The 22,692-nt window shown below is 40.2% G+C and overlaps 1 protein-coding gene across 2 annotated transcripts in view; it reads right to left on the bottom strand.

Moving 5' to 3' along the window:
• Trpc5 (transient receptor potential cation channel subfamily C member 5) overlaps positions 1–22,692 on the bottom strand; it is a 258,290-nt gene that overhangs the window by 14,241 nt on the left and 221,357 nt on the right. For both annotated transcript variants that reach the window (XM_036174433.1, XM_036174432.1), the window contains one exon: positions 19,784–19,979. In XM_036174433.1, coding sequence (XP_036030326.1) covers positions 19,784–19,979 — 196 coding nt within the window. The remainder of the gene's footprint in view (positions 1–19,783; positions 19,980–22,692) is intronic.

Consider the following 22,692-nt stretch of genomic DNA (forward strand, 5'->3'; position numbering starts at 1 on the left):
CACAGAGTAAACCCTGTCTCAAAAAAACAAAACAAAAAACCAAAAATAAAACCAACCAACCAAACAAACAAAAAATCCTCATGCTCTCTCATATGTGGATCCTAACTTACAATGTTTTGAATACATAAGTAAGGGGCAGTGAGAGTAAGATATAAACTGTAAAACTAGATAGTCCATGAAAGGGGGACAAAGAGGTTAAGATTGGGGAGAGATCACATGTGACATAAAAGTAGAAAGGAAATCTACTGGAGTTAGAGTCCTCAATGCTCCACGGGAGATGGGAAGAACAAGGAGGAAGAGAAACAACAAAAATTTTGTTGAAAATGCTATCATAAAGCCTGATTCTTTCTAAACTAATAAAATGTGCAAAACAACACACAAACAAGTGCTCTTTATGAGAGTTTGAACTGAGAGAGCTTCAATAAATAGACTGTGCATGTACACATGTGCGTGTGCAATGCACTCACGCACTCACAGACACACACACATCACGACTGTGATCAAATGTGGCTATAGGAGGCTGTGTTAGTGTAGGCACTGTAGGATGCGATGACAGGAGGTAGCTGCAGGATAACAATGAGAAGAATCCTGCTATTGTGAAGTGAGCAAGAGCTTGAAAAGCAAACCAGGGTTTGGACAAAAACTTTGCTACTGACTAGCTGTGTACGTTCAGACCAATAAACTTAAGTCTTTGAGTTATGGTCTTCTCAACCTTTAAAATGGTAGGAAAGAGGTACTAAGTTAAAACGTGGGAGTCAATGTAAAATCCCTATGTTACTTACTACCTGGTATGAAGGAAGAGCTATGTCATGCGTTAGTTCTGAGTATCTAACACCAGGAACAAACCTTAAGTTAACATTGTACATTTTGATATCCTGGATTAGAGACCCTGCCAACCTTGAAAATACATTTATGTATCTGGCATAGTTCTTCAAATGAAGAAGGCATTCAATAAGTGTTTCTTCAAGTGAACTGAGTTCTATTTTCAAATGCAAAATTCTGTCCCTAGACATCTTCAAAATGGGAGAATATGAGGAGTTGTGGAGATGGCTTAGTGGATAAAGTGCCTGCTGTACAAGCATGAGGACCCAAATTTGGATCCCCAGCATTAAAAACTCTGTCATTCCTGTTTGTAATCCCAGTGCTGGATGAGTGGAGACAGGTAGATCCCTGGAGTTCAACAGTTGCCAGTCTAGCAGACTGAATGGGTTGTGTGAGTGACTTTGTCTCAAAAAAATAGATGGAGAATGATCAAGAGCTATAGTTGACAGCAACCTCTGGCTTCCACATGTGCTTGTGTACTTTGCATACACGTGTGCATACACATGAACACACACATACACACACATATCACATGTGAGCACAAGAAATAATGATGCTATGATTCCTGTGCATATTCAGTTACTTTAAAAAAATATTTATTTATTATATATACAGTGTTCTGTTTGCATGTATCCCTGCAGGCCAGAAGAGGGCGCCAGATCTCATTACAAATGGTTGTGAACCACCATGTGGGTGCTGGGAATTGAACTCAGGACCTCTGGAAGAAAAGGCAGAGTTCTTAACCTCTGAGCCATCTCTCCAGACCCCAGTTACTTTTTGATATAATTTGGCTAAACATTCTGATAACTGAAAATCATCTGTTTTACTATTTGTTTACTTTTGTAATTCCCATGTGAGTTCAGCTTTCTTTGGGATGGGGGTATGTGGTTTATTTATTTATTTATTTACAAATATGTAAATTTTAAAGGTACCTTGACTTCAAAATTTGGATATAAGGATATGTTGCTTTGGAAAGGAGTCTCTGCTTTTGTTTCCACAGAAAGCCAGAGGCTGTGGATTTGTTCCAGATTAAGATACATCAGGTTTGATCAGCCAAGACCACCTGAAAGGTCTCCAATGACACAATGGCCTAGATGATCCAACATCCAGAATGGTTTCAAGGCAACTGGCTCAGAGGTTCACCCTAATGGACTACTCCATAATCCTAAAATTTTCTTTGTGTCCCCATAAGATACAGCGCCCCCCTCCAGCAGGAAGTAGTAAAAAAACCTACGCCCAAATTCCCAAAATTATCAAGCTGGCTGTGGAGATGGAATTGGCTCACTCCATCTCTAAACCCAGACATAGTACAAAAAAAAAAAAAGTTAAGAGATTCTTGTATCCCAAATCAAAAGAGCCCTCTGGTGTGGGACAGAAAAAACCAACATTTTTATTTAAATCAGGTTGATTATAAATGTGATCACTTTCTAAAGAAAAAAAAGGGGATATGATATAGATATAATAGGATGAAAGGGTAGATTAATGAACTTACTTCTAAAGAGCAACAACTTGTTTAAAATGTTTTATATTGATATAGATTTTAGTCTATTGATACAAACTTAAAGTTAATTTGTTATACTGTGTGCATATTTCTACTCATGTTTAAGGTATTACGTTTGTATAGCTCATTTTAAATTGTAATGGATAATTAAAAATAGATTAATAATTAGTCATCTATGATAATCATACTCATAGCCATGTTACTTAAGTCTTCTACATATACACAGATATATTTCAGATAGATAGGTAATCTTCAAATACTTCAAAGACCTACAGAATATGGCATTTAAAATATTTTTAAAATTTAGACTTTCTGGACAGTGAGACATGTCTGCTCCTGGCAGCACCGTTTTACTTCAGAGAGGAGGATGGGCATTGAAAACACTTCATATGGAGTTTATCTTCACCTTGACAAAAATAGCCATTTGGACAAGAAACTGTTCTTGCCTGAACTGCTTGACATGCAGGAGCCATAGAAAGGTGACCACTAAACTTTGCTTAACAGAATGGTCCTTCAGGTTCCTGCTTCGCAGAGGAAACTGCCAGACATTCTACAGGACACTGAGAGAAGTGACCGAGAGACTCTAGCCCTGTGGGCTGAAGACAAATGCCCCAACTTTACAAAGGAACATTAGGTGACTGTTCAGGCTGCCAGCTGTCTCTGTCTACTCTTGCAAGACTCCTAAAAAATGCTTACATCCTTCTCCTGGTTCTCAGGTAATATTATATCCTTCTGAGGTCTTTGATGTGGTTGAAGACTAGATAGTTATAATTTCCTCAGTTATGATAAAAGATAAGTTAGATATAAAACCTTAGATTCACAAATATAAGACAGATAGGATATCTTCTTTAATACTGTAACTGTAATTCTTGCTTGATAATTGTTTTGTTATATGTAATTATACTATGCAAAAGTTAAAACCTTCCTTTAAAAAAAAAGAAAAGGGGAAGTGCTGTGGATATCGCTCTGTGTAAATAAAATTCTGATTGGCCAGGCAGGAAGTATAGGCGGGATAAGAGAAAAGAGAATTCTGGGAGGTAGAAGGCTGGGTGGGGAAGACACTGCCAGCTGCCGCCATGACAAGATGTAAGGTACTGGTAAGCCACGAGCCATGTGGCAAAGTATAGATAAATAGACATGGGTTAATTTAAGATAGAAAAAGTAGATAACAAGCAGCCTGCCACGGCCATACAGTTTATAAGCAATATAAGTTTCTATGTGTTTTCTTGGTTGGGTCCGAGCAACTGTGGGACTGGCGGGTAAAGAGAGATTTGTCCTGACTGGGCCAGGCAGGAAAACTCCAACTACATGTTTTTGTTTTTTTTAGTTTGTTTGAAACAGTGTCTCTTTGTACCTCAGGCTGGCCTCAAACTCCTGATCCTGTACTCTCAGCCTCCTGGGTTTTTGTACATGTTTGAAAATATAAGCAGCTATGTCCTTTAAAAAGTAATTTGCCTAATGAAAAAAGAAGCCATGAATTTGAAAAAGGAGCAAGGAGAATTACATGGGAGGGTTTGGAGGGAGAAGAGGGAAGAGATAAATGATGTAATTATATTATAATCTCAAAATTAAATAGAAAATGTAAAAAAGCAATTTGCTACAGGTCTAGGGAGAAATATATTTGCTTTTGGCAAAGAATGCAAATATGCAGTGGGCCAAGTTTTATAAGCCACAGTCAACTTCTCTTGAGTTTCGGAGGCTTTCTGATGTTCCTCATTGTAGCTACTCTTACAATTTTAGCTAAGCATTTTGAAGAACCATCACTATTACCACTGTCATTCCATTCCCCTAGTGCTTAGGCAACCTCATGCTGGGAATTACCACAAAGTTGGGAAGTGGTAAGCAAGTTATTGCAAGTAATCCTTTCACTAGTATTTTTTTCTCGTTTATTTATTATAAACCAATTCATACATGTCCACCTAGTCAGTTTTCAGTTCCTGTACTGAGCAAGTAGCATGTGCAGGGCACACTGCTAGGGGTTGTTGGGTAGTCCCTGAATTCTAAACACCAGCAATTAATAGACCATATGTTATGAGCCACTGGTTAATAAGAAGGAGAGTATTTACATACTGATTTTGTGAACAATGTGAACAATATAATCTGGGGTATAGATGCTGATTTTGTTTCCAACCTTGCTATAAGTTGAATTGCAGGATTCTAGATGTGGCTTTTGTTGACACATTTATTTAAACCTTCCCTAAGTATATGATACCCAAGAGTTGCTCCTTTGATCAGCACAGGACTAGTCTTACACTTATATGGTAGACTAATATATTGGGTCTCATCTTACTTACTTCAAGTGTCTGCTTATCTCCTCTTTGCCTTACTCTCTCAGACTCAATTCTAAGTTTGGAACATTTTGAAAAATCAGCCACACAGACACAAACCTTTTAGGATGTTTGTACTACCATCATGTGGACCCCATGATACTTAACTTTAATAGTGTATTCTAATCCATGTGTGTGCCCTGCTTTGTCTTTGAGATCATGATCTTCTGCAGAGCAGGCCAGCATTTCTATTTGCTTTAGCTCCTTTTGCTATGTGCATCCAACATACTCCGACTATAGAACGTACCCTCTGAGGTTGCTGACTCACTCAGAGTATAAACTCATGGAGCTTGGTGGAATGAACATATCCGTTCAATTTCACATTTCTCAGTGAATGCAAGCTCAAGGTTATTTTTCTTACAATCAAACTATGGGGCCAATTTCTTTACATGTTCTTGACAGTCTTAAGCACTCCTTCAGATCTTTTGTTAGCAACCATCTTGCTTAGCAAATTGGAAAGATTTCTAACTTATGCAGAGGGAGAAAATCAGCACAAACCTTGGGAGAGCAGAACTAATAACCCTTAAAGAGAAAGGCTGTCCCCAGGAATCTTTGACCCTAGAGACAACTCATAAGAGGGATATTTTGGCATCCTTTGCACTAATTATCAATTGCTTCCTTCATTTGAACATAGGACAAGCTCTGTTTCCACTTGATGGAAAAAGCAACAAAAATTACCATGACACACACATCCTAAACAGAAGTGAGAATATTCATTTTCTCTGCCATCTCAAGGGATGTCATTCTCACTTGGGATACCTTTTTCTCCTGGTAGAATTGGGGGTTTGTGTCTTAAGTATTTCTGTTCATCAGAATCATGTGGGGCAACTGTTAAAAATGCAAATTGGTGGAACTTAGCAAAAGTTATACATTGCATCATATAGGGTAAAAATGCAATTTAAAAGGTATTGTAATTTTAAATCTCTCCCCCTCTCTATACCTCCTAAATTCCTTTCTTTTTTCTGAGATGGAGTCTCCATAACCTAGGCTGGCCTGGGACATAATATGAAGCCCAGGCTGGTTTCAAATTTACAGAAATCTTCCTGTCTTAAGTCTTTCAGGTGGTGAGATTACTAGCATGGTGGCCCATGCTGGATTTCCATTTTTGTTTTAATTCATTAAAAAATAGTATAATCTGAAAAAAATTATGGTGTCCAGTATCCTTTAAGCCCAGACTCCCTCTCTTAACTTATCAAGTCTGTGTAGTAGTCTAGGAAGGGCTTGATTTCCTGTTCCTCACCACTTAGCCAGCCTGTCCTGTCTGGGTTTCTAGGTGGTTAGAATGAACTGTTCATTGTGAACCTTGCTGGGAATAGTTTGAATGGTTTATTGACCCCAAATGAAGGTTCTATTCCCAGCTGCAAAGGTTCAGGGGCAGAAAGCTTTCCAGCTCTCTACTTACTGGTCACTCATTGCCCACAACATCATTGAAGTCTAGTACTGATGCCCTATGATAGCCTATTTTATCCTTTCAAACTACAGGAGTAGTTGTAGCAATGGGTCTAATGGTCTAGTAAGTGGCCACTGTGTCTGTGCCTAGACACCATGAAACTACTGGTGAGCATGTTCCCTAGCTGTGGTCACTAGGTTGTTTTGAGAAAGACTGTCTTGATACATAACTCAGGATGATCTTGAACTCACCTTCTGCCCATTTTACCTCCCTAGTGCTGGGGTTACAGTCATGTGCCATGAAGCCCAGAATGGAGATTTTTAAAAACTAATTGATTTTTTGACAAATTCGTGTGTGTGTGTGTGTGTGTGTGTGTAATATGTTATGGTCACAATCATCCCTCCACCCCGTCTTGTCCTTCTCTCACCTCCCACCAAGGTCCAATCCCACTTTCACATCTTTTTTCTTAGTTTTGATTTTTCTTTTGCTTTGTGATCAAATGGATTTAACTAGAGCTACTTATGTGTGAATGGGCGTGAAGTTATCCAATGGAGCATGGCTAACTCGCCAGTGGCTACATCACCAAAGATAACTACTTCTGCTTCATTGGCCCTCATGTGCAATTGTGTGAAGAAGGAAGGAATGAACAAATTTGCCACATGAGTTCAGGCATGTCTCAACATTTACAAGAAGCTTGTTTATCTGAAAGATGAAGATAGCATTGCCAAAGACATAGGTAAGTGTGTAAGACAAATTGCTAAATGGTCTTATTAATAAAAAACCCAGAGCCAGATATGGGTGTTAAAACTGAGAGATCAGAGAAGCAGAAAGAAGCCAGCCAAGTTCTTACCACTAGCAAATCCTCAGCCAAAGAGAGACCTACTTCCTGTATACCCACACCTATATGCCTTTCTGTCCCTGCTCTCTTACTCTTTCTCTCAGCTCAGCTATATCACTTCCTGTCTGTCTGTACAGACCTCCAGACCTCCATGGTTAGTGCTGGGATTAAAGGCCGGTGCCACCACACCTGGATCTCTTCCCATTGTGGCCTTGAACTCACAGAGCTCTGGATGGGTCTCTGCTTCCTGAGTGATAGGATTAAAGGCATATGCTACCATTGCCTGACTTCCGTGTTTAATATCGTGGCTGGCTTTTTCCTCTGATCTTCAGATAAGCTTTATTGGGGTGCACAAAGAAAATATCACCACACAGGTGTGCTTGACAAAGTGTGCAGCATTGTCTTAAGTATATATGATTTGTGTATTATTGATGCCAGGGATTAAAAACAAGGATTGTATTAATTATTATCATGAAATCTAAATGTGAGGCAGATTTTCTTCTAGTTAGATAATTCCCCTACCACTGCCATAGAAATTCACTGATCTCCAAGCATGAAACACTTGTAAGGAATATAAATCCACTTATCTATTTTTTAAACAGGGTTGAAAAATTATAAATCAGAGTTTGCTCAAAGCATTTTTATATCAATTCAAAAAATATATTTACTTAGGACCTACTATTTGTCCTATTTTTCCTAGGCAGCAGTGAAATATGAAGAAAACATAAACTACAACCCCTAGTCATGGAGCTTTCTTTGGTCTACAAAGGTTGAAGACATGTACTTTGAAATCAGCCATGTAGTTGGAAAACTGGCTACTTAGTTTTTGTATATATCACAAGCTAAGAATATTTGTCTTACATTTTTTTTTTTCGAGACAGGGATTTTCTGTGTAGTTTTGGTGCCTGTCCTGGATCTTGCTCTGTAGACCATGCTGGCCTCGAACTCAGAGATCCTCCTGGCTCTGCCTCACGAGTGCTGGGATTAAAGGTTTGTGCCACCACCACCCAGCTGTCTTACATTTTTAATGTAATCAAAAATCAAAAGAATAATGATTTTCCACTTGAGATTTACAGAAATTTCAATGTCCATAAATAAAAATCTATTGACATACAGCCATCCCATTACTTTATGTATTGCCTTTGGCTACTTTTGTGTTATAACAAAAGAATTGAGTAGCTGAGACAGAACTTATGGTCCAGAAAGCCTAAAATGTTTACTAACTGGCCCTTTATAGGATCGTTCATTGCAATGGTTAATATTGTCTATTTGATAGGACATAGAGTTATAGATGACACAAGCCTCTGGGTATGTCTGTAAAGGAATATCAAAATTAGGTTAATTAAGATGAGAAGACCAAATTTAATATGGGAAGCACCACTCCTTGGGCTGGGGTCCTAGACTAAATAAAAGGCAAAAGTGAGCTGAGTACTGACTGCAGGTACAATGTGACTAGCTACCTTAAGTCCCTGTCTCCATATAAATACTTCCTTAAATTACTTTTATCAGGAATGGTGGTTTGAAAGAAAAAGGAGCTGAAATGGAGTGGCACTATTAAGAGATGTGGCCTTATTGAAGTAGGTATGGCCTTGTTGGAAGAAGTATGTCACTGTGGGGGTGGGTTTTGAAGTCTCTTTTGTTCAAGCTTCACTCAGTGTGACACTCAGTCTACTTCTTGTTGCCTACAAGATGTAGGACTCTCAGCTACTTATCTAGCACTGTCTGCCTGTACACTGCCATGCTCTGCCATGATGATAATGGACTGAACCTCTGAACTGTAAGTCAACCCCAATAAAATGTTTTTCTTTATAAGAGTTGCCATGGTTACAGTATCTCTTCACAACAATAGAAATCAGGTATTTTGTCAAAAAATATGGCAAGTAATTAATACAGTCAACTAACCCGTCAAGAGGATAATGAGTTGTGATTAGCTTTGTCCAAAATGCTCCATGCTTCAAAATATTCTGCTTCTCTATGCACCAAAGTCATTCATGTACTCATGTTTCAATACATTTAAATTTCTTTAAGTTTATTTTTATGTGTATTTGAATGTTTTGCCTGCCATGTGTGTCTGTATACCATATGAATGCCTGGTGCTTGTGGAGCCTAGACAAGGATGTCAAATCCTCTGAGACTGGAGTTACAGATGGTTGTGAGCTGCCATGTGGGCGCTGGGAATTGAACCCTGGTCCTCTGGAAGAGCAGTCAGTGTTTTTAACTGCTAAGCCATCTTTCCAGTGCTCAAACACATTTAAAAATGAGAGCCTACAATATTCTAGAACATGTGTTCTAGTTAGAATAGAGACCCTCCACCTTAAAATATCTCTGAAACAATTAGTTTGCCTGTATGAAATGTATGAAAGAGGTATTATGAGCAAACCCCCATTGCATTATCTTCTAGAAGATTCACCAGGCCATCCTCTTTAGATTCAGGCCATGGACACTGAATGGAGTTAGTTGAGAGTGTTTTAAACCCATTCATTCAAATCTTCTTTAATAACTGTAGATTCCTTAATGAGTGAAGAAGCCTACAACACTTTCTTTTCTTCCATTCTTTGAGATTTCTGATGTGCTACAATTATGAGGAGAGACTGAGATAACTATGTTTCTCATTGAGTCTTTTTTTTCCTAGGGAAATGTGGGAAGGAGAGCAAAAGACAATAGAACTTTGTGATGAAAACAAAGAAATAAAAGAAGAGAGAAGGCTGGGAATGTAGGGGAGAGGGAGAGAGAGAGAGAGAGAGAGATGTTAGTTTAGTATTCTTTTCTTATTTTGCCCTGATATTTTTCCTAGTTGCTCTTTAAAAGAGCAGATTTATCTTGTGCTATGCTCAGTTGCTATCCCTGGGAGGCCTGCTCTTTTCTTGGAGGGAACAGAGGGTGGAGTGGATCTGGGGGAGAGACTGGGAAGAGAAGAGGGAGGGGAAGCTGTAGTCGGGATGTATTGTATGAGAGAAGAATAAATAAAAACAGTAAAAAAGTCCAGCAGATTTACCATAACAACTGAGGCAATATAAATCTGCTATATCTTAAGTAAAAGGCAAACAACATCCCTGATGCTCCTCTGGGTATTTTGGCTTCTGTGTTCTCAATACTCTCTGCCCGTTTTACTGCCTATGTTGGATTCTGGTGATGGGGTTTCTCTGTATAGCTTTGACTGTCCTGGAACTCACTCTGTAGACCAGGCTGGCCTTGAACTCACAGAAATCCACCTGCCTCTGCCTCCCGAGTGCTGGGATTAAAGGCGTGCACCACCACTGCCTGGACCTGAGGAAGGTTTTCTTTTCTTTCTTTCTTTCTTTCTTTCTTTCTTTCTTTCTTTCTTTCTTTCTTTCTTTTTTCTTTCTTTCTTCCTTCCTTCCTTCCTTCCTTCCTTCCTTCCTTCCTTCCTTCCTTCCTTCTTTCTTTCTTTCTTTTTTCTTTCTTTCTTCTTTCTTTCTTTCTTCTTTCTTTCTTTCTTCTTTCTTTCTTTCTTTCTTTCTTTCTTTCTTTCTTTCTTTCTTTCTTTCTTTCTTTCTTTTTTCTTTCTTCTTTAACCCAGGTTTTCTTACTGTTAACTCAGAACTCAAATTTAATGTTTTCTAAATCTGTTTTAAAGTGTGTCTATCCACAGAGGCCAGAAGAGGGCATCATATCCTCTGGTGCTGGAGTCACAGGGGAAATCAGCAAGGCTCCTAGAACTGCTGAGCCATGTCTCCAACACCACATTGAGCTTTTAAATCCCAAACAGAAGCTGGATTTATGACCACATACCTGTAACTTGAGCACATGAAGGCAAAGGCAGGAGGACGAAATGTTCAAGGCCTGTCTGTAGGAGCAACACAGTGAATTCCTGTCTCAGACATTGAAACAAAAAACAAGCAGGCAAAAAAAAAACCCCAAAAACAAAAAACAAAACAAACAAACAAACAAAAAAACAACTCAGACCAATCAGAAATAAAAGAATGACCTTTGGGCCATGAGCACTTAAATTGTCTACAAGTGTAGTTTATAACTTATGAAAAGAACATCCTGAGACCAATCTTCAGGGAGGTCTGCCTTTCAACAAGGAGCACTTCTTTCTGAATCTCAGCCCAGAACTCATTTGAAATGCCTATTAGTAGCTGTTAATTTACATGGAGGCTGCTGGCATCTTTGGCTTGGGAACTGGTGATATTTCCTGTGTCTCCAGTCATTTTTTCTTGCTGGTGTTCCTCTCTGTGCTTCCTCAGGCACTTAGGGAGAGGCACTGGGGCTAACTGGTAACTGGCATAGTCAGACCTCTTTCTGTTAGTTGGACCCAAGATGGAATCTTTCTGAGAACTATTTATGCTTCTGATGAACACCCCGGACAGGCAACCTGTGGGATAATGGAGAAGCAGCTCTGGTATCTACACTGTTAGGTTGCCTTTTAACAGCAGGAAAGAAAATGACCTCTGTTTATGTGTATTCTTCCCATTCCTCCTTGTCCCTCAGTCAGTCACTAAAACCCTTAGCACGCAGCAGCAAGCATCACAGCTTGCAACTACAGTTGGAAATGGAGTTTGGAGCTCAACAGAGTCCTGCTACCATGCACTGAGCGAATTTCAAGGTGAATTGTTCTGGTCCCCAGGAGATACTCACCATCTAACTGATAGCAGACAAACCCAGGGAGCAGTAAGGGCAAAGACAATGTTGTTCCTAAGTTCGACCACCAGGGGGAGAGCCAAACCAGGCCCAGGCAGAGAGAGTGTGGCAATGGAGCAGTGAGCAGCTGCCTTTAACTGTACAAACCTTGTGGAGAGTGCCTCCAGTCCTGCGGCAGCAGGTTGGACAGTTCATTGACTAGTGTGGGTATAATTTCAAGAGAGGTTTTAGGCATGCAAGATCTGTTTGGGAAAGAAACAGGCAGAGGGCTGAGGTGTTCCAAGCTAAGATGTGTGAGATAATGAGTCCTTGTCATGTGTTGGTGGTCTGTTTATTTTCTGTGGCTGCAGGCTGGTTTTTTTTTTTTTTTTTGACAGAAATTTTTTTTTGAGACAAGGTCTCACTATGCATCCTTGGTCGGCCAGGAACTTGCTGTGTTGACCAGGTTGACCTTGAACTCACCAAGATCTGACTGCCTCTGCCACCCAAGGGCTGGGATTAAAGGCATGCGCCACAGGCTGGAGATGCTCAGTCACTATATTAGCAGCAGCACTTCTTGTTTTTTCAGAGGACCCAGGTTCTGTTCCTGGCAGTTAACAACTGTCTGCAACTCCAGTAACTCCTTTTCCAACCTCTGAGGGCACCAGACATGCACATACTGCACATACATGCATACAGGCAAAACCCATACACATCAAACCAAAAGAATGTGTCTAAAAAAATAAAGATGTGAGCCACCATAGCTGGCCAGTTGTCTGACAGAAATAAGGACCGAGTGGAGGGGGAAAGTATTTGTTTGACATCTTGTGGACACCTTAAAGGAGAAAAAGAAAGCCAGGGGTGTAGGTGTGGTGCTGAGTATATAGGCTTGCAGAAACAAGGCAAGTCTCCCTACAGGATCCCGTTGGTTGGAAGCCTGTAGATAGAGAGTCAGTCAGCCAAGGGGAAAGCGGGGTGAGGTTACATAGAAGCTGAGTATCCTGTGTGCACCAGGGCCTTTGAATTAGGATGCAGGCCAAAAGGTGGAGGTATGATATTATTGTTACTTTGGATCAAGAGACCTTACTGAAAATTTGTCCTTGGCTATTATCAAAATGGAAACTAAAGACAAAACATAACAAATGCTGGTGTGAAAAAAAAATGAATTCCCATGCACTGTTGATAGGAATGGAAATTAGCATAGCCATTATGGAGGCTCTTCAACAAAAGAAAAATAGAATTTGTAATATCCAGCTGTCTCACTTCTGGACATACACGCAAAAGAAGTGAAATCAGCATACCAAAGGGATATGTGCATCCAGATGTTCATTGTGGCATTATCACAATAGCTAAAATGCAGAATCAACCTAGTTGCCTATCAACACATGAATGGGTAAGGAAAATGTGGTGAATATGTACAATGGAGTATTATTCTGCCATCAAGAAAATGGAAACCTTTTCTTTTGCAACAAAATGGATGGAAATGTGGAACATTATGTTAGGTAAAATACGCTAGATTCAGAAATACAAGTAGAACATATTCTCTTTCACAAGTGCATGCTTTTAAAGAAAGGTTGACCTAAATGGCAGACTAGTGATTGCTAGAGTTGGAGGAAGGGTAGGTTAGATAGAGAGAGGCTGGATTTGTATAGTACATGCTATCTGCACGTAATGAAATATCACCTGAAACTCACTAATGTGTATAACTTAAGCATGTTAATCAGAAAGGAAACAGAACATGCCTCCTTAGACAAGTTACCTTAGTCTCTTTGCCTCAGTTTCATTTACAAAATGAAATTAATAATAACACCTCATAAAGTGAATGTGATGGTTTAATGAGATAGTATGCACTGAATGTATTTATATACTGTGTGGTCCATGGGTGAAAGGTGGTCATTAGTAATAGTTGTAGTAACAGAAAATAATTGGTTCAATGCCTGACAATTGATAAAGGCATGTCCATATGCCAGTTATTCATATTTATTACATGGTAACTACTGAGTTTCAACATCTTAGCTTTGGCTAAAGATGGAAAAACGAGACTAGTTCACATCAGGCAGTTAGCTCAGGGTTCTGGGCAGAGTCCCCATAGACAGTAGTAATAGGGCCCAGAATGAGGGTGTAAGGAGCCAGACAAAGCCCCTAGGTACATCGCTCCATGTTTCTCTGCAGTGTACCAGAATATTCCCTAACGGGGAGAAGAGAACTTCATTCGTGTTTGAAAGATTTCACAGGGAATCAAAGCATGAATGGCAGAAAGGAGTAAATATCAGGCCACTCTCTGATGGTGTACAAGCTATTTCCTTGCCAGAGGGGAGCGCTCAACCCTGCAGCCACTTTTCTGTCTTTGCAAATTTGAGCCATACTTCAAAGTCAGATTGACAGGTGCCTTCTAAATATACCTCGTAACGTGCAGTCACGTAGTACTGGCTGGACTACAACTGAGTGAATAGCTACCACTCTTAAGTCTTTTCAAACCCTGAAGACATATTACAAGTACTGGTTATGCAGCAGGTGGAAGAGGTAAGAAGCTGAACGTGGGACACTGAGGCAAGTCAGTGTTGAGCAACTTCTGCTTGTTCTAGAGTTTGAAGGGCATCCTGAAGAGGTAATGTTAGCAGAGCCTGGGGACTGGGGCTTCTTGACAAGACCTAGATGAAAAATGAGGCCAAGGAGAGTGATGGTGCCCTGGAAATCTCTGGGTGTGAGTCCCACAGAAGACACAGCAGTTTCTAGAAGCACCACAGAAAGCACCACCACCTACTTTTTCATTTGTCAAATCTAAAAGACAAATGTCAAAACATTGTGTTTCCTTGGTTTTCCTCTTGGTGCAGGAAATGGATCAGAATAAGGAGTAAATGAAAAGATGTGCATGTGCATGCGGGCGTGCGTGCGTGCGTGCGTGCGCGCGTGTGTGTGTGTGTGTGTGTGTGTGTGTGTGTGTGTGTGTGTGTGTTTCAAGTACTAGAGATTGCCCAAAGCCTCAACTATGCTAGGCAAATGCTCTACTATGGTACTATGTCCCATGTGAAAAGCCTATATTTTATAAAAGCCAAGTGAGGAAGAAAGAGGTCAAATCAGCCTAAGCCACAATAATACATACCTGTCCATGTTTCAAACCCAGGTAGTCTATTGTTGGGCCCATGCTTCGGGTACTAACTGCGATATACTTATGATGATAGTTCCATTGTTCTTTTACTCATGTCAGATTTTCCATTCTGAACTCTAGTTCAAGCTCCCCGATGGCATGGACTGTATTTTATGTACCTTCTCCAGAACCAACCAGAAAAAAAATAAATTTCTAATGGAAATGGATTACTAACAGGTATTTACACATTCCACATTACCCAAGGGAGAGAACATTCTTATGTATTTGATAGATAGTCATATTTGCTTTCTCCTTCATGAAATGTGGCAGTCTCTAATCAGGTCCCTCAGGGTGGTTTGGCATCATAGAAAAGCAGAAACCAAGGTGAGAAAAAGTCAGTCTTCAGATTTGCTTGAGGGCCTCCCAAAGGGAAGAGCCAGCTAGTGATATTTGAAGTGCCTCTGCCACAACCTCTTGCACTTCCTAAGGCATTTTGAAATAAACAAGTCCTTCACCTGGAAAAGGGCTACACCGTAGCGGCTTAGATTCAGTCCAGCTCTCAGAGTTTGGACTGTTGGTGGGACTGAAGGCTGGTGGGGAGTATATTGTCTTCTGCTTTCTTAAGAAACAACTCTTTGGAAGCTGAGACAGATACAGGATTTTTATCCTGGAAGAAGTCAGGCCAAATAGTAGGTCTTCCATCCTCTGAAGGATGAGGACACTGGATAGTTTGGAGCTGTGATACAATTAGGTAAAAAAATGATATTGTGCTATAGTTCTATTTTTTTTTTTACATTTCAGATTTATTTATGGGTATGAATGCTTTGCTTAATATATGTATGTGCACCACCTGTGTGCCTGGTGCTTATGGTAGTCAGAAGAGGGCATGGGACCTTCTGAAACTGGACTTACAGACAGATGTGAATCACTGTGTAGGTGCTGGGAACTCAACTGGACTCCTCTGTGAGAGCAGCCAGTGCTCTTCACCACTCAACCCATTTCTTCAGCCCCAACATGATGGTTCTTGCAGAGCACGTGCATCTCAAGTAAGGGAGAACGTGACAGTGTGGGGATCTAGGTGTGGCTTTTAGCATTTACACTGTCCTACTTCAATTCTGGACTGGCCCAGTGACTAGAATATTGTGAACAATGACTGAAAGAATGAGGCAGAAACCAAAATAATCACTTTTCTTTTCTTTCTTTCTTTCTTTCTTTCTTTTTTTTTTTTTTTCCGAGACAGGGTTTCTCTGTAGCTTTGCGCCTTTCCTGGAACTCACTTGGTAGCCCAGGTTGGCCTTGAACTCACAGAGACCCACCTGGCTCTGCCTCCAGAGTGCTGGGATTAAAGGTGTGTGCCTCTACTGCCTGGCTCACATTTTTTACTATGACTTCTGGGCCACGGGCACTTGAATTATCCAGAAATATGGTTTCTAGCTATAAAGAGAACATCCTGAGACCAATCTTCAGCAAGGCCTAATTTTCAACAAGGGGCAATTCTTTCTGAATCTCAGCCCAGAAACCTTTTAAAACACAAATATAGCCATTTTAAAAAAATCTCTAGAATGTCCACTGGTAGCTGTTATTTTATATGGAGGCTGCTGGTATCTTTGACTTGGGAACTGCTGCCCAGATCTGAGCCTTTGCAAAACCATAATAATGGTGACATTTTCTGTGCCTCTAATCTCTTTTTCTTGTTGGTGTTCCTTCTGACTCTTTCTCAGACACACACATTGCTCTCATGGAACCTCTCATTGTTTACCTGGTCTCAGGAAGAGACAGGACCTATACATTTAAACTGTTATAAGTTGCTAATAGCTCAAATCACATTTCTTTTAGAACTGGGAACACAATATTAAGGGAAGAAATACATGAACCTCATGGCAAAAACTGACTCTGAATGCTGGCATTTTATGATAACTTTATGTATGTTTTCTCATTTGTGCATTTTTTCTTGTTTAGATTCAACTGTCTAGGATAGCAGACCATCTCGTCAGCATCGCTTAATCCTTCAGGAAGCACTGATAAAGAGCTCAACTTTTCCTGGGATAGCTCTTAGTGCTGCTCTTAACCTTTGAACTAGAATAAACATTGAATAATTTCCCACTGACATTTGCTGACAACCAAATTCCTACCAAGGCTGAGGCAGCCTGTGATACTCTTTGAAGGAGAAATGTGTCTCCAGTGGTTCCTCTCTGAAGCCTTTCCCCGTCTAGCAGAGGCCTTCTAACAGGACACTCCTGAAGTAGAGATTTCTCTTTTTTTTCCCAGACATAGTTTCTATGTATCCCTGACTATCCTGGAACTCACTCTGTAGACCAGGCTGGCTTTGGACTTACAGAGTTCCTCAGCTTCCCAAATGCTGAGGTGAAATATGTGTGCCACCATCACCTGGTTGAAGTACAAATATTACAAATGGAATGAAATCTACTTTCTGTTCTTTACTGTTTATAAAAACTTGGGTATTTGTACAATTAGTTTGCCCAATATTAACATCCAACTGGATTTATTTCCAAAGGGTCTAGATATACAACCAGGAAATTCCAGAACAGCAGGAGGATTCAGACTGGTTTGCTGTCTCCAGACATGTGAGATGGTGTAGGTCCAATTCAGGCCATCTACTCAGACTCTTAGTGACGGAATTAAGGTATTTTCTTCAGGTGCAGAAGCAGGTAGTATTAAAACTAAACCTGCTACCAGCAGGTGGTGTCAAAAAAGAGTTGATGATTCTCCTTCTTGCTAGAAAATGTCACCCAGCTCAGTGGGGCACACTGAAACCCTATATTAGATGACAAGAAAATTTTACCTTTTTTTCTGTTGCTAGGAATAATCAACTGCTAGATACTTAGTGAAAAATCTACAACTGCCTTAGCAGGCAGAAAAAGAAACCTTTTAGATTCCATGTGTGCTTTATCCCTTATAAAAAACAGACTAGGTGTGAGCAGAAATCATCTGAAAGTTCTTTGTCTAGTTGGGTTTGAATTAAGGTGGGGTTAAAGGAGAGAAAGGGAAGAAGGGAGAATGGGAGAGAGAGAGAGAGAGAGAGAGAGAGAGAGAGAGAGAGAACAAGAGTCAAGAAATAAAGTTGAACTATATTGTATTTTGTATTTCAACACAACAATGGAATAGAATTTCAGAGCTAGGAAGGACCTTGCTATGCTATCCTGATCAGTAGACACGTGATCTGTATTAGTCACCACCAATACAGCACATCACTTTTTGGATAAAGAAACAAAGGCCCAAGAAGGGGAAATAAGTTAGAGTCCTTGGTTTTTAAAGTTTTCTACTATACTTCCATTCCCTCTGTAGTCAGTCTCTTAAGCATCTATTAGTACATAATTTTATATCTTAACAAGATCCCTAATGACAGAAATTCTACAAATTCACCTTTGTGTCACTGTGAGAAAGTACAGGAGAAAAATCAAATGATAAAGAGAAAGGTTTATTTTGGTTCATGGCTTCAGTCAACGGTTGCTTGAGTGTTGCTCTCAGCCTGAGGTAGGCCAGCACAGCCTAGCAGGCAAGCACGGGAGTGAAGGAGCAAAGAGGAATAGAAAGGGGGATAGGATCCTATAATTTTTTCAAGGGTATACTCGCCAATGACCTAACTTCCGATTAGGCTCCACCTACTAAAGGTTCCTTTACTTCCCAGTAGCACCATGGATTGGAGACGAAACTTCTAACACATGGGCCTTGGTGGGTACATTTTAGATCTAAGCTATAGCACCCCTTGTGCAAATATATTCCATTGCCATTTATGGTTAGAAAGTACTATAAAACAAATAATTCAAACATCTCTTCCTGTAACATATACTCGTTACTGTTTGGTTCTCTCCCTAGTGGAAATGAATATGTTCATTATTACCTACAATATTTGAGAAATGTGGACAGTCTGTATATGAGCACATATATCACATATATATGCATATGTAGCCAATAATTTAAGCTCAGATAGGCTAAATGACTCCTCATGACAAACCATACCAGAGAAATAGCATATAGGAGGCAGAAAAGACTTAGACTTTATCTTTGTTTGGCTTCTGCATGATAGCAACAGACTGATTCATACAGAAGACAATTTAGCAACTAAATGTCCAAATCCAGAGATACTCAACTTACATAGTTCTCAGTTAGCCAGACTCAGTTGCTAATACTCTTCCTAGAAGTGATAAACAGGATATGAGAAGAGAGGAGAGAGACAGAGAGAGATAAGAGAGGGGAAGATAAAGACCACACACACACACACACACACACACACACAGAGAGAGAGAGAGAGAGAGAGAGAGAGAGAGAGAGAGAGAGAGGCGGGGGGGGGGGCAGGCCACAACTAATCCTGTATTCTTTACCTTCATCATTTCTGGTCTAGGGTAACAAGCACTGATGATTGAAATGATAATATGATGGACAAAAAAAAAATCAGCAATGCAAGATTCAAGGTGTCATGGTGCATACCTATAACCCCAGTACTCTAGAGGCTGAGGCAAGAAGATTGAGAATTTGAGTCCAGCCTGTTCTATACAATGTGACTTGTCTTAAAAATAATAAGCTAAAAACAAAACAAAACAAAATAATAATGAGCTCAGTCTAAGAAGATCTGGTGGTAGAGTACAGTTACTCATCTCTGCTTTAGCAAAAAAAAAAAAAAAGAGCCTCTCTTATAAACTGAGCTTTATAGTGCACTTCTGTAATTCCAGGACCTGAGATATGAAGACGGGAGGGTCAGTCAGGGTCATTCTCAGCTACACAGTGAGTTTAATGCCAACATTGGATACTATGAGACATTGTATAAAAAAACAAAAGAGCCCCTCTCCTTCTCAGAAGCTCATCTTTTCAATGGAATTTCAACTTTGAGGAGGAAGATGTTTGCAGTGTTATCCCTAGAGGAACAGATCAACTGGATTTATCCAGAATGTAAGTGAGGTGCCAAATTGAGTAGCCAACTGTGCGCGTATCCCCTGAGGTTTCTTTACTGAGGTGAAAATATTGGCTCAAATATTTTAAAACATTTTCAACGGATAGCAAGAAAGTTATCAAATCCAGTAACCAAATCTAGATTACTGGCTTTCTGTAGACTAAGACTGCAATCAGAATTGTTCTGGAAAGAAGTCAGTTGAATGACTGACTAATGTATATTCATTGAGGCAATCAGACTGTTTCACTGAGCTTGCAATGGGCTGTACATCACAGTGACTTCTCCAGAAACCCAGGGAAGCCCTATGGTAAAGCAGTTACTCACGGCAATAAGCTGGTAGGAGTTGTTCATCATGGCAATGAGCATGTTCAGCAGCACTACCAGGGAGATCACGTTGTATGTCCCAAACATAGTAGCTCCCACAAACTCGGTGAACTCGTGTCTGGCCTTCACATTAGTGACATAGAGATTTAAAAGGCCAAATACAGACCAGAAGAGTGACTGAAGGGTTTCAAAGAGCCTAAAAGAGATGCAAGAGCAGGTTAGTTCTCTGAATAAGAGTATGAGAGAGCAAACATGAGGTAGTCTATAAGAGGGCAGTCAGATTTGGGACAGCTAGACTGGCATGCTTGTGCATTTTAGTCTCTTAACACAACCAGGACATTTCATTTGGACACAGTGCTTCTTCTTCTTGGGATATTCTCTGTCCCCTCTCAGTGTACTGGTAACCTAAAAATGCTCAGAGCTTATTTCATGGGCCACTTCCTCTATTAAACCATCTTCCCCACCTTCAGACCATGTTATCTATTACTTTCCTAATTATTTGGGGTCAGCAAATTCGGAGCTTAAGAATATGGAGCTTCGCAAGTTGGAGGGAGGAGAGCTGGAGAGGTAGCTCAGTGGTTAAGAGCACTTGCTACTTTTCCAGAGGACCCAAATGCAGTTCCTAGGACCACACCACAATTGTCTGTACCTCCAGCTCCAGGGAATCTGTCTCCTCTGGCCTCCTTAGGTGTTTGCACTCATATGCCCACACCACCATAAAGACCCACACACCCCTACATGTAATTAACATGATCAAAAAATCTTTTTAAAAAAGTAATATGGAGCTTGGGCAAGTTGTCTCCCTCCTCCACCTTTCTTTTGACCCTGGGCATGGAATTTAGGACCCCATATATGCTAAATATGATCTCTACCACTGAGTTGTACTCCAGACCAAAACTGTTACTTTGTGATTCTTACAGGGCTCAGATGGTACAAAGCTCAGTGGAAGAGATTGATGAATCTCAAAATAAGTTATCATTTTTAATGATATATACATTAAGTATTATTAAGAACTCTCTCTATAAGCATATTTGACATGTTCTTTTTAAAAATCTTGACAACATCTCCTGGCTCACCAGGGAATTTTTTACCATTCAGACTGGCCTCAAACTCAGAGAGTTCCCTGACTCTGCCTCCTCATTGCTGAGATCAAAGGTGTGCGTCACCACACCCTGGCATGTTTTTCATTTTTATGAATAATTGTTCTCATGACTCATAAAACTTTACTGTAAAAAGCAGTGGCTTCCATGGTAGAATGTGAGTTACTAATGTATAAAGAGATGTGGCACTGCAGATAAATGGGAAAAACAGGTGATGGGGATCTCAGGGACAAATTCAAGAGAAGATTTTTATATGATAATGAGAGGATTCAAAATCTGTGGAGGAAATATTGACTTTTTAATAAATGAGAAACCAATAAATTAAAGAAAAACTTTATTATTATTATTGATGATGTTGCATTCAGAGATTGATTGGCTCAAGGACACACAGCTAGTAAGCGCTGAGCCAGAATTCAAGGGCAGGTCTTTGTGACCTTGCCAAGCCATTACATTAGTCTCTATTAGATGGCTTTGCAAATTATTGCTTCCTGTTTTAGTTTCCAAATCCAAACATGGAACTTTGTAATGATATACTTTTGGCACCTGGGGTTTCATCTGTCTTGCATTCAGAAATCTGCCTACAGCAATATAGAACAGTTAACTCATGGGTGGCACTTAAGTCATTTCCCAAGCACAAAGAATTGTAGAACATAAGAAACACTACTCTAAGAATGAACATTCTTTTTCAGTTTGCTCAAAATGTATTGTTCTTCATGTGCAAGGTGAAATCAGGAGTATCAGGAGTTCATTGTTATCCTTGACTACATAGAGATTTGGAGGCCAGCCTGGTCTACATGAGACTGTCTCAAATTGGAAAAAAAGAAAAAGAGAAGTTAGCCCCTTACATCTGTTTTGCAATGCTGAAGATGGAACCAAGGCCTTGTATGTGCTATGTGAATGCTTTAACACTGAACTATACCCCTAGCCCAAGACTTCGTTTTTTATCTCTTTGGATTGCTTTAGTTCATTTGTAATGTACATATAATACTTATAGGAATTTGTAGGGTAAAGTTTGATCCAGGTAGATTCTGTGTGATGCCCAAATCAAGTTAATCACCATTTTTACTGCCACTGGGATCTGTCATTTCTTTCTGGTGAAACATTGAAGTCTGCTCTTCTAGCCAGTTTGGAATATCCATTGTCTTTATCTAGAGTCACCCCACTGAGGACAAGAACTCCAGGGCCTTTTGCTCCTATCTTAGTGCAACACTGTTTTCATTGGCCACACTTTCCCGTGTCTCCCTTCTTCTCTTCCTGACCTTTAATGGGTGCCACTCTGGTCCAGTACTAGACTTCTAGAAGCTTACTTTTATCCCCATTTCAAAGCTTACATTTTGTTTGATGGGGCGTTTGAGACTCAACAGTAAGATGGGAGTCTAAAGTTCAGGGGCCAGGACATGAGAAGCAAAAAGTATGACAATCACTGGAATTCCAGGTCTGTGCCACTGTACTGACTCACACAATGCTGGGGGTAGAAGATAGATAGGGCTTTGTCCATAAAAGGCACATACTCTACCAACTGAGCCTCATTCTTATCACCTCTTCTGAATTCCCAGGAGACTGGAAGTCTGAGCTAAGCAATACAATGCCTCACACAGCCCAGCAGAAGGCTAAAAACAGGGGAGATAGGAGGGGCAGAAATCTAGTTCTGCTAAGAGGGCACAGCACAAGTGTGTTTTACACATTTGAAGCCAGGACCATCAGGACACCAGTAAGGGAGCAAAAATCCAGCTCAGCAGTTGGATGCTAGAAGTTAAGGCCACCAGGGCTCAGAAAAGCAAAGGAAAAGAGCTATGGTAACTAGAAATG

This window comes from Onychomys torridus, chromosome X (genome assembly GCF_903995425.1).
Source record: "Onychomys torridus chromosome X, mOncTor1.1, whole genome shotgun sequence".
NCBI lineage: Eukaryota > Metazoa > Chordata > Mammalia > Rodentia > Cricetidae > Onychomys > Onychomys torridus.